At 43.6% G+C, this 13663-nt stretch overlaps 1 protein-coding gene across 1 annotated transcript; it reads left to right on the top strand.

Moving 5' to 3' along the window:
• Positions 1 to 275: 275 nt before the first annotated feature.
• Positions 276 to 12633, top strand: b3galt6 (UDP-Gal:betaGal beta 1,3-galactosyltransferase polypeptide 6). The gene is made up of 2 exons (XM_078425743.1): positions 276 to 470; positions 6127 to 12633. Exon 2 carries the CDS (start codon positions 6161 to 6163, stop codon positions 7151 to 7153), a length of 993 nt encoding a protein of 330 aa, XP_078281869.1. The 5' UTR covers positions 276 to 470; positions 6127 to 6160; the 3' UTR covers positions 7154 to 12633.
• The last annotated feature ends 1030 nt before the right edge of the window (positions 12634 to 13663 follow it).

Here is a 13663-nt window from a genome sequence, read left to right as displayed (position 1 = left end):
TAAAATGGCGGGTTTTACCTACTAAAACGGCGGGTTTTGCCTACTAAAATGGCGGGAAATGCCTACAAAAATGGCTCATTTGCGCACTACACTTCAGTATAGACGATTTAAGCGGAGTAGTCCATCTTGTTCCTCTAGTATCTTTGCACGACACGGTCCTCCTGGCCGCTAGGGGGAGAACCGGCGAGTCCTCCTAGGCGATGGCGGGGGGTGGAAGAAGGCGGGATCGCCGGCCTCTGGGCCGTGATGGAGGAGGAGGAGGAGGAAGAGGGCGGGCTGAGGCGAGGGGGTGGCGCCACGTCGCTGGGCCACAGCCGTCTGCTGCGGAGATGCCGCTTTTTCGTGCTCGCTGCGTCCTTCTTCAGGGGTCGGGGCCGGGAAGCGGCAGCCGCTGCCGGATGGAGCCGCCTGGACAACCGCGGGGTGATCGCCCGCCTCGCTCGGCCCGCAGTCAATGAATGGAGCGCTGAGTAAGACCATAATATTGCCCTCCTTTCATCAAAATAAACAATTCTGTGTTGACAAATGCTGACATTTGCAGCCCTAGGATTAATGCTGCACTATTGTGCTGTCATGAATAATAATGCCTTAAAATGACAATACTGCATTACTGTAAATAATACTTAACAAAGTTGAATTAATAACGTTGCAATGTCTTGATTTAATAACGTTCCTATATAACACAATTGCTTGAAATAATACCTCGTGTACTTGAATAATATTGCATAGATTATGGTGCCCTAAACACTGCATTGTATGTATTTTATTCATTAAATTACAAGATGTGGGTGTTTGCAGCAAATGTCTATTTCCCCTTCTTTAGTTGCCCTTGATACAAGGTGGTAGGTAGTGTGTGGCAACAATGAACCGTGGAGGGCCTTTGAGTGCAGATGTCTCCACAGTGTTGGGTGAGGACTTCGAGGGTTTAAAGAATGCTGGTAGATTTCTAAGTTTGGACGATGAGTGACTTGGAGGAGAGCTTGCAGCTGATGTTTCTATGCTCTTTGTTGCCCTTGAATTATTGGTGAGGGAAGAAGCTTCTGCAGTACTTGTGGATGACAAGTAACTGCAGTGTGACAATGGTGGATGAAGTGCCATCAAGCAAACTCTGATTTATACTTGATGGTGTTGAGATGCTTTGATGTTGTGTCTGAACTCTGGAGGATTCTTTGGAATTCTCTCCTAAGAGGTTGTGAAGACTTGGGGAATGGATTTTTTTTTAACATTAAGGCCTATTTTGCCACGTTGAAGCTTCCCTAAATTTCCCCTCACCCTTCCCCTTTACCTCTATTTTTCTGCTTCCTTGCCATCTCACTTCATGCAAGTGTGAAAACTGCCCAATGATTGATAATCCCTCCTTGGGTCCCATATTAACTGCCAAAGTGTCGCACAACATTGAAACAGGCCCTTCGGCCCAACTTGTCCATGTTGTCGAAGATGCCCATTCTATGCTAGTCCCACCTGACCTCTTCGATCCATGGACCTGTCCAAATGGCTTTTAAAAGTTTTTAACAGTATTGGGACACTCTGCAAAACCCACCCTTTATGCCTTGGGATGGCACATGGGGGCATCAGAAAACAATGATTATAAAGCAGAAAATTAACAAAAAACAGCCATTGCTGGAATCCAAAGTAAAAATGCTGAAAATACTTCAGAAGGGTGTTTGACCTGAAGAATTAACCTTGCTTCTCTTCCCACAGATATAGCGGGGGAATTGGCAGGTAATCAGGATTATTCATGAGAATGCTGTGTTCTGTAGGATTTATCAATATCTAGCATTCAACAAAACTAAACACAATTCAGGGATATCCTGTCGTAATATTTTGGAGAGTGCAGTGTTATTGGGTGTATTCCTAAATATACAACACTTTCAGCAGTTTTCCTGTAAATTCCATCCACATCTTTCATTGGAATCCACAATCTTTGTACATGCACTGCGGTGTTTGATTCTCCAATTGAGTTCTGCCCCGAGCACTGAGGCTGTCCCAGTCAAAGTTATTTAAAAAATCTTCTGACTTCGGAGTACAAACTCTCTTTGCCCTTCCCCACTTCTTTAATATCTTAGACGTGGTCAGTGCCACCATCCTCTGTAGCCCCGCTCCATTCCCAACATGTTAGAAATGCCCCTCCTTGTGGCTAGATTGTCTCCTGAAGTGACGTTCCTGCACTGCCTTGCTGGTTGCCGCTCGATCCTGCAAGGAGTTCTGAGTGAAATTGCCAAGAAGTGTGGATAAAGAAGCACAAGACAAAGTGCATACGTTTGGGTGAAACGTGTATTTAGGTGATCTTCCCTCTCACACCCCACCCCCCCACCACCTTTTCCCTTCTGACATCAACTCCCCAATCACTCCTATTAATCTTGCGCACCTGTATGTTCAAGATCCAATATCATGTTCAGACCCTGTAACAAACCATTTTGTTCTTGTCCCTTTTCCTTTAGTTTAAAACTGAGGTGAGAAGGAACTTTTTCACCCAGATAGTTGTGAATTTGTGGAATTCTCTTCCACAGAGGGCAGTGGAAGCCAAATCACTGGATGGATTTAAGAGAGAGTTAGATAGAGCTCTAGGGGCTAGTGGAATCAAGGGATATGGGGAGAAGGCAGGCACGGGTTATTGATTGTGGACGAACAGCCATGATCACAGTGAATGGCGGTGCTGGCTCGAAGGGCAGAATGGCCTCCTCCTGCACCTATTTTCTATGTTTCTATATTTATGTTTCATTTAGAGATACTGCGTGGAAACAGGCCCTTTGGCCCTCCGAGTCCATGCCGACCAGCGACCCCAGCACACTAACACTATCCTACACACGCTAGGACAAATTATAATCATACCAAGCCAATTAACCTGCAAACCTGCACGTCTTTAGAGCGTGGGAGGAAAACGGAGATCCAGGAGAAAGGTCGCGGGGAGACCGCACAAACTCGATGCAGGCAGCATCCGTAGTCAGGATTGAACCCGGGTCTCTGGCGCAGTGAGGCAGCAACTCTACCGCTGTGTCACCGTGCCGCCCACAAGGGAGGCTGTTGGCTCTTTCCTGGTGAGCAGCCTACGACTATTCGCGGTGTCCCATTTGACCCTGAGCTGAGGTTTGGACATCATCAGACACACTGCCTGCTTCCAGTTCTGGCAGAATACTGTGCTCCATTGAACAGCGCTGCTGATCTGCTGTCATGAATAACAGCGTTCCAGTGAAATATTACTATGTTGCTCGGTCAAATATGACCACTGTCTCCTGTTTGGTGGTGATGTGATGTATGAAATAACATTACTGTGCTGCATTGAATACTAATGCTTTGCTGCACTGTAAACTGTTACAATCTCGTGCTTTGATATTGGATCACCAGATTAAATGTGTTAGATCACATTTAACAAGAATGTTCGTACTGGATACGTATAAAATTCAGCATTCAAACCGCTGTGGCCTTCAGTCAGGAAGACGTGTCGGGTGAGACCATTCTTTTCACTGATGTATTTATTAAATGAGGAAGGGATAGCTAGCTGGGTTGGAAGCAATTTAGGAAATCCCTTCAGAATGTTTGGCCAGTGGACATTAATTCTGATGGTAGACACCAAAAGCTGGAGTAACTAAGCGGGTCAGACAGCATCTATGCAGAAAAGGAATAGGTGACATTTCAGGACGAGACCCTTTTGTCCCGTAACGTCACCTATTCCTTTTCTCCACAGATGCTGTCTGACCCGCTTAGTTATTCCAGCTTTTTGTGTCTATCTTTGGTTTAAACCAGCATCTGCAGTTCTTTCCTACACACAAATTCTGATGGGATTTCTGTACATTTCTGTGGACTTTTCCTGATTTAATTAGTATCCCACTTGTCATGCACTTATCTCTCCTTACAATGTCGACGGCACTTTCAACCTCCGCATGATCTGATGCAAACTGATTGATCTGTTGAGAAAGGGATAAGATCAGCAGCTTTTTTCAGGATTTAATGATCTAAACAAATCTTTCTCTTAGTGTGACCTTGGTAACATTTCCATTTGACTTCTGTTACAATATAGCTTTTGGGAATGTGATCACTATGACCATGAAACCAGATTATAGATACAAATGTTAATACTTGCAAGGTTGATGGTTTCAAAAAATAACTGCAATAATTCTTGTCCCTTCCCTGATAACTCTTCCATTCATCTCACATTAACTATATTTCACTTGCAGTTTTTGAGGTTTCTGGCTGCCTGTATCTTCAAGCTCATACTTGGACGAGCATCAGAGACTGAGTGGAATTGTTCTGAGATGTTATGCACAAGCCTTTCACCAATTTCTAGCAAACAATAGGGGCTATGACATTGCATTCTAAGAGACCCTTTTTGTAGTTGGCATTTCAGGACCCTCCCCTCCCTCGTTTCATTTCCTCAAGTGTGGGATGATAGGGTTCGACCCCACTAACCTTTAGTTTAATTTAGTCTAGAGATACAGCCACTGTCCGCACCGACCAGCGATCCCCATACACTAGCATTATCCTACAGATTAGGGCCAGTCTTTACCGAAACCAATTAAACTACAAACTTGTACATATTTGAAGTGTGGGAGGAAACCGGAGCACCCGGGGGGAACCTACGTGGTCACAGGGACAACATACAAACTCTGTACAGACAGCATCTAATCAGGATCTCTGGCGCTGTAAGGCAGCAACTCGACTGCTGTGCTACTGTGCCACCCTATCCTTATAGATCCACAAGTAGTGGCTAGTTGGCCCTGATGTGCCACTCTACCCCTTTATAAACCCCACTCCCATCACTAATACCCAGCCCACTCTTTGATTCATCCTCTGTTCATTAAGATTCTCTCACTGCACTGTACATCTTCTCATTAACCCTTAAAATGCTTTACCAAAGTGAGAACCTGTTTTCACTTTTTCATTGTAAAATGTATTTCAAATTGACAGCACTGCAGAATGGAGGAATTTGAATCTCCAGTGTCCGTGTTACTGCAGTGACTACATTTCTGAAGATGCTCATTGCCTCTAATGCACATCGAGGACCCGAGGCTGTGGAAGTGGATGTTTAAATGCAAGTTGCCTTATTTGTATATGCCTTGAGAAGATCCTTTTTAAAGACATTTCTTGAAGAAACTGCCTGTTCGACACAGCTCGAGGTTCTCTCAAATGGATCAGGAAATCAGATTGTGCACAGATCCTGAATATCAATTGCTCATCTTTTTTTTGCCAAGATTATGGATGCAACAATGCTGTCGTTGCAACCTCTTAAATATCATCCAGCATTGTGCTGATTATAGACAATAGGTGCAGGAGGAGGCCATTCGGCCCTTCGAGCCAGCACCGCCATTCAATGTGATCATGGCTGATCATTCTCAATCAGTACCCCGTTCCTGCCTTCTCCCCAAAACCCCTGACTCCGCTATCCTTAAGAACTCTATCCTTATAGACACAAATAGCTGGAGTCACTCAGCGGGTTTGAAGAAGGGTCTCAACCCGAAATGCCACCTATTCCTTTTCTCCAGAGATACTGTCTCACCCGCTGAGTTACTCCAGCTTTTTGTGTCTATCGTCGGTTTAAACCAGCATCTGCGGTTTCTTCCTACACATTGTGCTGATTATGTTCATTTCAAGAGTTTGCAGTAGTGAGAAAGAGGGATTATAGTGCATATGATAGCCTTTCGGTCAAAGCTATTCCCACTCAGCCTTTTATTCTGATCCCCTTTCTCAACGGAAACGCCCTGGCAAGTGTAGCCTTGCAGGTATTCATAGAGTATTTGGAATGTTTTTTAAGGTAATGGAGGCACCTGCCAGGCAGCAAGCTGCTTTAGATTTGGCATTGTGCAATGGTTAATTGATTAATCTCTTGATTGGGAACTACAAGCCACTTCCTACACAAAAGGAAGACATTTACAGAGGCCCATTAACCTACAAACCCGCACGTCTTCGGGCTGTGGGTAGAAACTGGAGCCCTTGGAGGAAACCCACGTGGCCGCAGGGAGAACGTGCAAACTCCACATAGACAGCAGCAGGGGTAAGGGTCAAACCTAGGTCTCTGGCGCTGCACCACTGTGCCGCCCTAGGTGGTTAGTAACAGAAAATAAAACTCTTTTACAATGTGAAACATTGCTGCTCTTTGTAATATTGTCAACTTTTTTTCTTCCCCTCCAGCTGAAGGCACTCTAAAGAGCCAAGCACCTTCACAATGAATCTAGCTCGACTTGTCTGTCGCCACAAAACAGCCCTTGGTATTGGCACCTTGTCCCTGTTTGCTCTGATGTTACTTTACCTGGCCAAATGCACCTCGGAGACGCTGAAATCTCCAGGCTTGCCTCATGGGGTGGAGAGGCGAGCGGACGTTCAAGGCCAGAGCAGAGCCAAGGGTTTCTCGGCCTTTCTCGTGCTGCTGATCACCACTGGCCCAAAGTACACCGAGAGGAGGAGCATCATCAGGAGCACGTGGCTGGCCAACCGAGACTCCGAAATACTCCCTTACTTTGCCATCGGCACCAGTGGGCTCGCACCAGAGGAGGTTCAAAACCTGGAGCAGGAGAACAGTCGCCATCATGATCTACTGCTGCTCCCGGACTTGAAGGACTCATATGAGAACCTTACCAACAAGGTTCTTCACATGTACGCTTGGCTAGACCAAAATGTGGATTTTAAGTTTGTCCTGAAAGCAGACGATGACACATTTGCCAGGTTAGATATCATTAAAGAAGAACTGAAAGCTAAAGAGCCAAAGAAACTCTACTGGGGTTTCTTCTCTGGACGAGGAAGAGTTAAATCGAATGGAAAATGGAAGGAGAGCACTTGGGTACTGTGTGACTATTATTTGCCTTATGCTCTTGGGGGTGGGTACGTTCTCTCTTCTGATCTTGTGCACTACATTCGAATTAACATTGATTATCTGAAGGTCTGGCAGAGTGAGGATGTATCTTTGGGGGCTTGGTTGGCACCAATCGATGTCAAACGCATCCACGACCCACGGTTTGACACAGAGTACAAGTCGCGCGGGTGCAACAACAAGTACATAGTGACGCACAAGCAGAGTATCGAGGACATGCTGGAGAAACAGCAGACACTCCAAAGGGAAGGGAAACTGTGCAAAGAGGAGGTCAAAGTAAGACTCTCGTACATTTACGATTGGTATGTCCCGCCATCTCAGTGCTGCCAGCGAAAGGATGGCATCCCCTGATCTACAATGTAGCCCTGGCAAGGAGAACTCACTGAGACCTGTTTGGAGAATTCAAAGTGGTGGAGTGGATGTCAGTACAGGAAATCTCTCTGGAAAGGGACTCCAGCACTGTTGTTCATTACTTTGCCAGCACATTGGTCTTTTCCTAATAGCAAGTCTACGAGATTCGCACATGTACACTTGGTGTTTTTTTTTCCAAAAAGCACAAAGCTGCTGTTCTTCCCGATCAGAGCAGAGAATAGCTCATTATAGTGCCACAGATTCGATCCCTGTCGGACTCCCATCGCAGACAGGCTTTTACATTGATGTACAATGCCATCCTTTCTCATCGTTTCTGGGTGCAAATGGGGCACTGAAGAATTCCTGGTGTTAACTTGTTCCAACAGTTGTTACTGAGAGATCCTTGACTCTTGTTGTACTTCATTGCACAAGAGCCAAAAGCTCTAGAATTTGTCTAATTCAACAAAGGTAAATGTAAAAATATTTGCGTGTATGCATATGCATCTCTATTTATATATGAGTATAAATGAACAACATATTTGGGTGAAACCTTTGGCTTGACTCTGAGCCTTGCATTTTGTTAATTTGTTCTTGTCCAGTTAGAATTCGCCCTCATCTGACAAGGTAGCCATCTCGCAAGTAAAATTTACCAAAATAAATTTGGTTTTAAACTTGGACGGCAACACATTATTGTTTTAAAACAAAGAGATAGGAGTCCAGGTTAATTTGTATAAAATGTTGCAAGAGTGATCAACACGTCCAACTAAATTTGCATGGCAAATGTGGATCCAGGAATGCTGTTGTTGCATGATTATATTGTTGGCACTGTTCTGCTTTACCTTTTGATCAGCTGCAGAAGTGTTTTGCCATTTATCTACCACTTGTTAGTGCTTCGGGGGGTAGGGGAAGGGAGTGGACATATTTGACTGACTTAACTTTGCAAGAATGAGATCTGGGTTTACTCAATTCCCTGGAAACACTGAAATCCACGTGCAGGTCCTTTTGTACAGGACCTGTGCTGTGCTGGTTTCAATGCATGGTTCCTTCAAGTAAAAAGCCAACATTTTATCCTTTTAATAGCTTTGGGTGATTATGAAAGTGTTATTGTCAAATGGCATTTTAGAGAAACAAATAATTCAAATATCACAACAGACTTGGAGAATCCCATAAATTACCAAACTCCACAGATTTGGGGCTGTATTTTCCTGATAATGAACAGGTAAGCGTAAAATATTTAGGATTATTTTACGATTCCACGTGTGTGCTTGCAAGCAGCAGCCAAGAATCTTCTGAAATAGGAAAAGATATAATGAAAGCACGGAAGAAATATGTGTGGGAAAACATATTTAAAGCCTGCTGTACCCTGCGTAAGCAGAATGATTTTTCTAAGTGTTGAGGTTTCTTCAGCATTTGGAGGTGCGTCGGGTTTGATGCAACCTCAACTGAGTTTTCAATGTTTCCAAACCAATGCCAGCAACGTTAACACGGTGGCGCAGTGGTAGAGTTGCTGCCTTACAGCGCCAGGAACCCGGGTTCAATCCTTGATTACAGGTGCTGTCTGGACAGAGTTTGTACATTCTCCTTGTGACCTGTGTGGGATTTCTCTGGGTGCTCTGGTTTCCTCCCACACTCCAAAGAAGTACAGGTTTGTAAGTTAATTGGCTTGGTGTAATTGTAAATTGGCCCTAGAGTGTGTAGGATAGGGTTAGTTTGCGGTGATCACTGGTTGGTTAGGACTTGGTGGGCCGAAGGGCCTGTTTTCGCACTGTATCTCTTTAAGACTAAGAATCAGATTTGGACGTCCTGGCCTTTTTAGCAACATCCATTAATGTCTGGTCTAAGAGCAAATTCCGGTTACTGCTTTCAGTTAGAATCAGGCCCATTTACTCGAACCCAACGTCACAGGAGACCTTAAAGTCAGTGCCAATTAATCAACAACATTGAAAGTAAGATCTTGTAGGTTACCCTTCCATTAATCAGTGTGTATGTAGAGGTGATATTACTCCTTGTAAGATCATTGTTTTTTTGCTCGCGTTTAGTGCAGGACTGTGATTGTTGGTAAATTAGTTGAAGGGCACTTTTTCCCCACTCCTTGCACTTTATCTTGAAATACATGGTTTTTTTAAACATTTCAGCCAATTATTTTTTTTGTAAAGGGGCTATTTTATTAATAAGAATATAATTAAATTGCATTAGGAAGGGTTTTTCTTTTGGGACAAGGATGCTCCTCAGACTAGGACAAAGGACGTGTAAACAAACGGGACAGTATGTCTTACACACCCTGACTGATGGGAACACTTTTCTTGAATGTAGAACTGGAATTAGCAGATTAAGAACAAACCACGTTCCAAATATGTTTTTATTTATCCAAGGACAACCAGGTTCTCGCTCTTTTAGCTTTTCAACGTATTTAAAATATCTATGTACAAATTAAACTTGCAAGCGCACGAGTCTTAAGCCAGCCAATGTACAACATACCTCTCATGCGGACTTGTGTCAATCACTGTGCCACTTGGTTGAAATTTCCTCCTGTTGTAAAATATTTCTAAAGAGTAAATCATATGAGTGAGTGGCATTTAAGAGGCTTGTGGATAGGCGCATGGATATGGAGGAATATTGGTCATGCAGGCAGAGGGGGTTAGTTTAGCTTGGCATCATGTTCAGCACGGATATTGTATGTTGTAGAGCCTGTGCTGTATTGTTCTATGTTTTAGGTGTGAAAATTAAATGTAATTTTATTTATTTTCTATAAACCATACAAATTATTTCTTGTAATAAAGTACTGGTTAATCATGCTCGATCCGGATTAATCACTTTCAATCCGGAATAATTTTAAGTTAAATAACAAAAGCGTTGCTAATGATCAGCTTATGGTGTATCAAACATTATGGACGTTTAACTTATTTGGGTATCGCCATTCTTTAATGGCTCCGGCATTCCCACAGAACGTTCCCGTTATGTACTGTTTCCATTCAAGCTATCTCACCTACAAATGCTCTAAAAGGTTCTTGAGTTGCAACAGCTGCACTGCCCGCTACCTGCAGCATCATTAATGCATTCTGATGTTGGCCGTCGGGAGACAATGACAACGTGTTCACCACTGCCGCAACCTTCTGGGTCCATACTGCCATCTGAGACCTCAACAAAAGAAAAACTGGACAAATGATGTGGGTGCTTGGATGTTTCCATGTGTGCGTTGTAAGGAAGATGCTGCTTCAAAGAATGTCGAACTGAAAACTGAGCTCTGAACAGATTTGTTGTGCACAACATAATCTACTAACTCTTTCAGTTGGATTCAGTGAAAAACTATTATCCTGGCCTCTGCTTGTGCATGTTTTTAAAAACACTTCAATTTTCACTCATTTGGTTGAAAATCCAGTACTTGAAGATTTATTTTCCATTGTATTTTGAACGTTATGTGAATTGTAATGTTGTAGTAACGCATTTGAATTTTCATTGTAGTGAAAGTGTAGAAAGTTAGTGTTGCTAATCGATGATAGCCTTTAACTGTAGAACAATTTGAGTACGTATTTTAGTTCAGGAAAGGGATCAATGCATTTTTAAAAATGTCCTTGCACATTATCAGTATTGTTCATTAATTAATGTCAGTGGTACTCAGCTTTGGTTGAAAACCCATTTGTTCACAATTGATAAAGTAAGTGCACCTCACCCCATAAACGTCTGACGAAGGCCCAGACTGCTTCCTCTGGCAAGCTTGGGGATCTTCATGGCACTGGATGTGCATGGTTTTTTTATATTAGTTTAGAGATACAGCATGGAAACGGGCCCTTTGGCTGACGGGGTCAACGCCAGCCATTCATTACCTATTTACACTAGTTTTTTGTTATCCCACTTTCACGTCCACTGCCTAAATAGCAGGTGCAATTTACAGAGGCCAATTAACCAACAAACTCGCATGTCTTTGGAATGTGGGCGGAAACCGGAGCACCCGGAGGAATCCCACACGGTCACAGGGATGACGTGCAAACTCCACACACACACAGCACGTGAGGTCAAGATTGAACGGGCCTGTGGCGCTGAGGAAGCAACTCTACCAGCTGTGTCACTGTCGGCTAATAATTTGAAATATATTGAAAATTAACAAACTATAACTTGCAAATCTGTCAAAAGACAAAATTCAAGCAGGTCAAAAGAGAAACGTTAACTCTTTTCCTTTTTCCACAGCGGCCTGACTTGTGCATATCTTGCATTTTCTGTTACATTTTGTGGTTCTTTTAACTAAATTACTTATTATTAAAGCCCGTCAGATCTCTGTACTCTTTGGCACAACAGTAGGTGCTGACTGTGTGGAGTCCCAGTTCCCAGTGATCTGCACGTCTCAGACTGACAACTACGGTTCAATGGGGCTTGTATTGTCACCAAAGATCCTAGAAATCTCGATTAGCAAGTGTACAGAAATAGTCTACGGAGCCCGCAAGCAACAGGTGCCATGTTTTGGCGCCATTTTCAAAGTCCAGTGGTGAATTAAATCCCTGAGGTGTTCCATATAAAGCACGATGGACAGATGCAGCACCCAAACTTGAGAAGTTACAACTTCTAACTCGGTAAAGAAATAGAAATGGACATATTTAGAAGTCAAAGATGCAAACTAGTTTTCTAGGATAAGACACAAAATGCTGGAGTAACTCAGCAGGTCAGACGGCATCTCTGGAGAAAAGGAAGAGTTGGCATCTCGGGTTGTTTCTATTCCTAGTTTTCTAGGATCTTTGGTATTGGATTTCTCATTGAATTATATTGCTGACGAGTTTGAGGTCTGAACCATGCTCTAGTATTGCATCTGTAATATGTGAAAACACTTCCATATTCAAAGTTCCTTTTAGCGTATTAACATTTTAACCACCACCTAATCCCTGAGTCTTGCACCCTCCTGTGGCCATAAGTTGCCTCTCAGCACGGTGCTGTTGCTGCTCCACCCATCATTCCTTATGATATAAAATAGCAAATCTGTCTATGGGCAGCCTGTGGCCAAGGCCAACTGAAACCCATAATAAACCCAAGGGAAGACACAAAATGCTGGAGCAACTCAGCGGGACAGGCAGCATCTCTGGATAGAAGGAATGGTTGACGTTTCAAGTCAGACACTCAGTCTGAAGAAGGGTCTTGACCCGAAACGTCACCCGTTCCTTCTATCCAGAGATGCTGCCTGTCCCACTGAGTTACTCCAGCATTTTGTGTCTGCCTTTTGTGTAAACAAGCATCTGCAGTTCCTTCCTACATAAACCCAAGGGGCTATACCGCTGACTAGTCCTTCACTAACACTGGTTACCTGACTTGCTGGGTGCAGGTTGAAGGGGTAGTTCTACCTTGAAACAAATTGGACAGTATTACAGAAGTATTATGCAGTGACTTTAATGAACAGATTTAAAATGCAATGCTGTGTTTATTGAAAAATGCTGAAATCATGACAAAATGATATTGTTTAAATACCTGTATTGTGATCAGTAAATTAAAACTAAGTATGTGCAACCATTGTGATGGTTTATTATTCCCTCTGCCATTACTCTCTCCACCCTCCAATCACCATCAGTACTACCTTAACACTGTGTGTGTTCATTTGGCAAGCAGTGAATAGAATACACTATTCCTCCCACCTGTATTCAACATCACTTCCCAGGCTTTGTCCTGCCCCAACTCATTTCCGATTTTTCCTCCCCACTACAAACAGTCGAAAGAAGGGCCCCGACCCGAAAAGTAATCTATCCATGTCCTCCAGAGATGCTGCCTGATAGTCGGAGTAACTCCAGCACTTTGTGCTCTGTTACAGAACAGTACAGCACAGAAACAGGTCCCCACGGCCCAGTGTCCTTGCTGTACACGATCTCTCCCCATTCCCTGCTCATCCATGTGGCTATTTTAAAAGCCTCTTAAATGTTGCTGTTGTATCTGCTTCCACCGGAGGAGATTAGTTTAATTTGACATCAAAACTCCTTCACACCCTTCCACTCATGTTCGTCTAGAAGCAGGAAGAGTATCGGTTATCTGAAGAAGGGTCTCGACCTGAAACGTCACCCATTCCTTCTCTTCAGAGATGCGGCCTGTCCCACTGAGTTACACCAGCATTTTGTGTCTATCTTCTGCATTGTTGTATATTCTTCTAAGAGCTGGCAGCAAAGATTCTTTGTGCTGTGCTATAGCAAAGGAATGTAAACCCCCGACACATCAGTAGAGAAGCCCAGATTGCAAGCACCACTTTCCATGCAGTATTACGCAAGGAAACCAGAAAACGGTGCAGTACAATCGATTGAGGTTACAAAGTCCTTACAATGGAGGCTTTGAATTTTGCAACTTTCACAGCTTTGGCTCATTGCCAAAAACAGCACAGATCAATAACTTCAAGGCAACTGATTTTCGTTGACCAATAACCATTTGTATGATAAGGGAATTCAATGATGAAGTTTCCCTGCTATTTGCTGCATCTTGCCAATGGGTACGCCATAGAATAGCGCAGCCCCAGCCCTTTCTGCCCATAATGTCTGTACTGAACATGAT

Source organism: Rhinoraja longicauda, chromosome 30 (assembly GCF_053455715.1).
Source record: "Rhinoraja longicauda isolate Sanriku21f chromosome 30, sRhiLon1.1, whole genome shotgun sequence".
Taxonomy (NCBI): domain Eukaryota; kingdom Metazoa; phylum Chordata; class Chondrichthyes; order Rajiformes; family Arhynchobatidae; genus Rhinoraja; species Rhinoraja longicauda.
Note: the sequence above shows the minus strand (reverse complement) of the source record. Positions and strands in the feature narration are given on the sequence as shown.

What these genes read in the sequence shown, in the direction of transcription:
- b3galt6 (XM_078425743.1), top strand. Translation starts at nt 6,161, where the DNA reads ATGAATCTAGCTCGACTTGTCTGTCGCCACAAAACAGCCCTTGGTATT.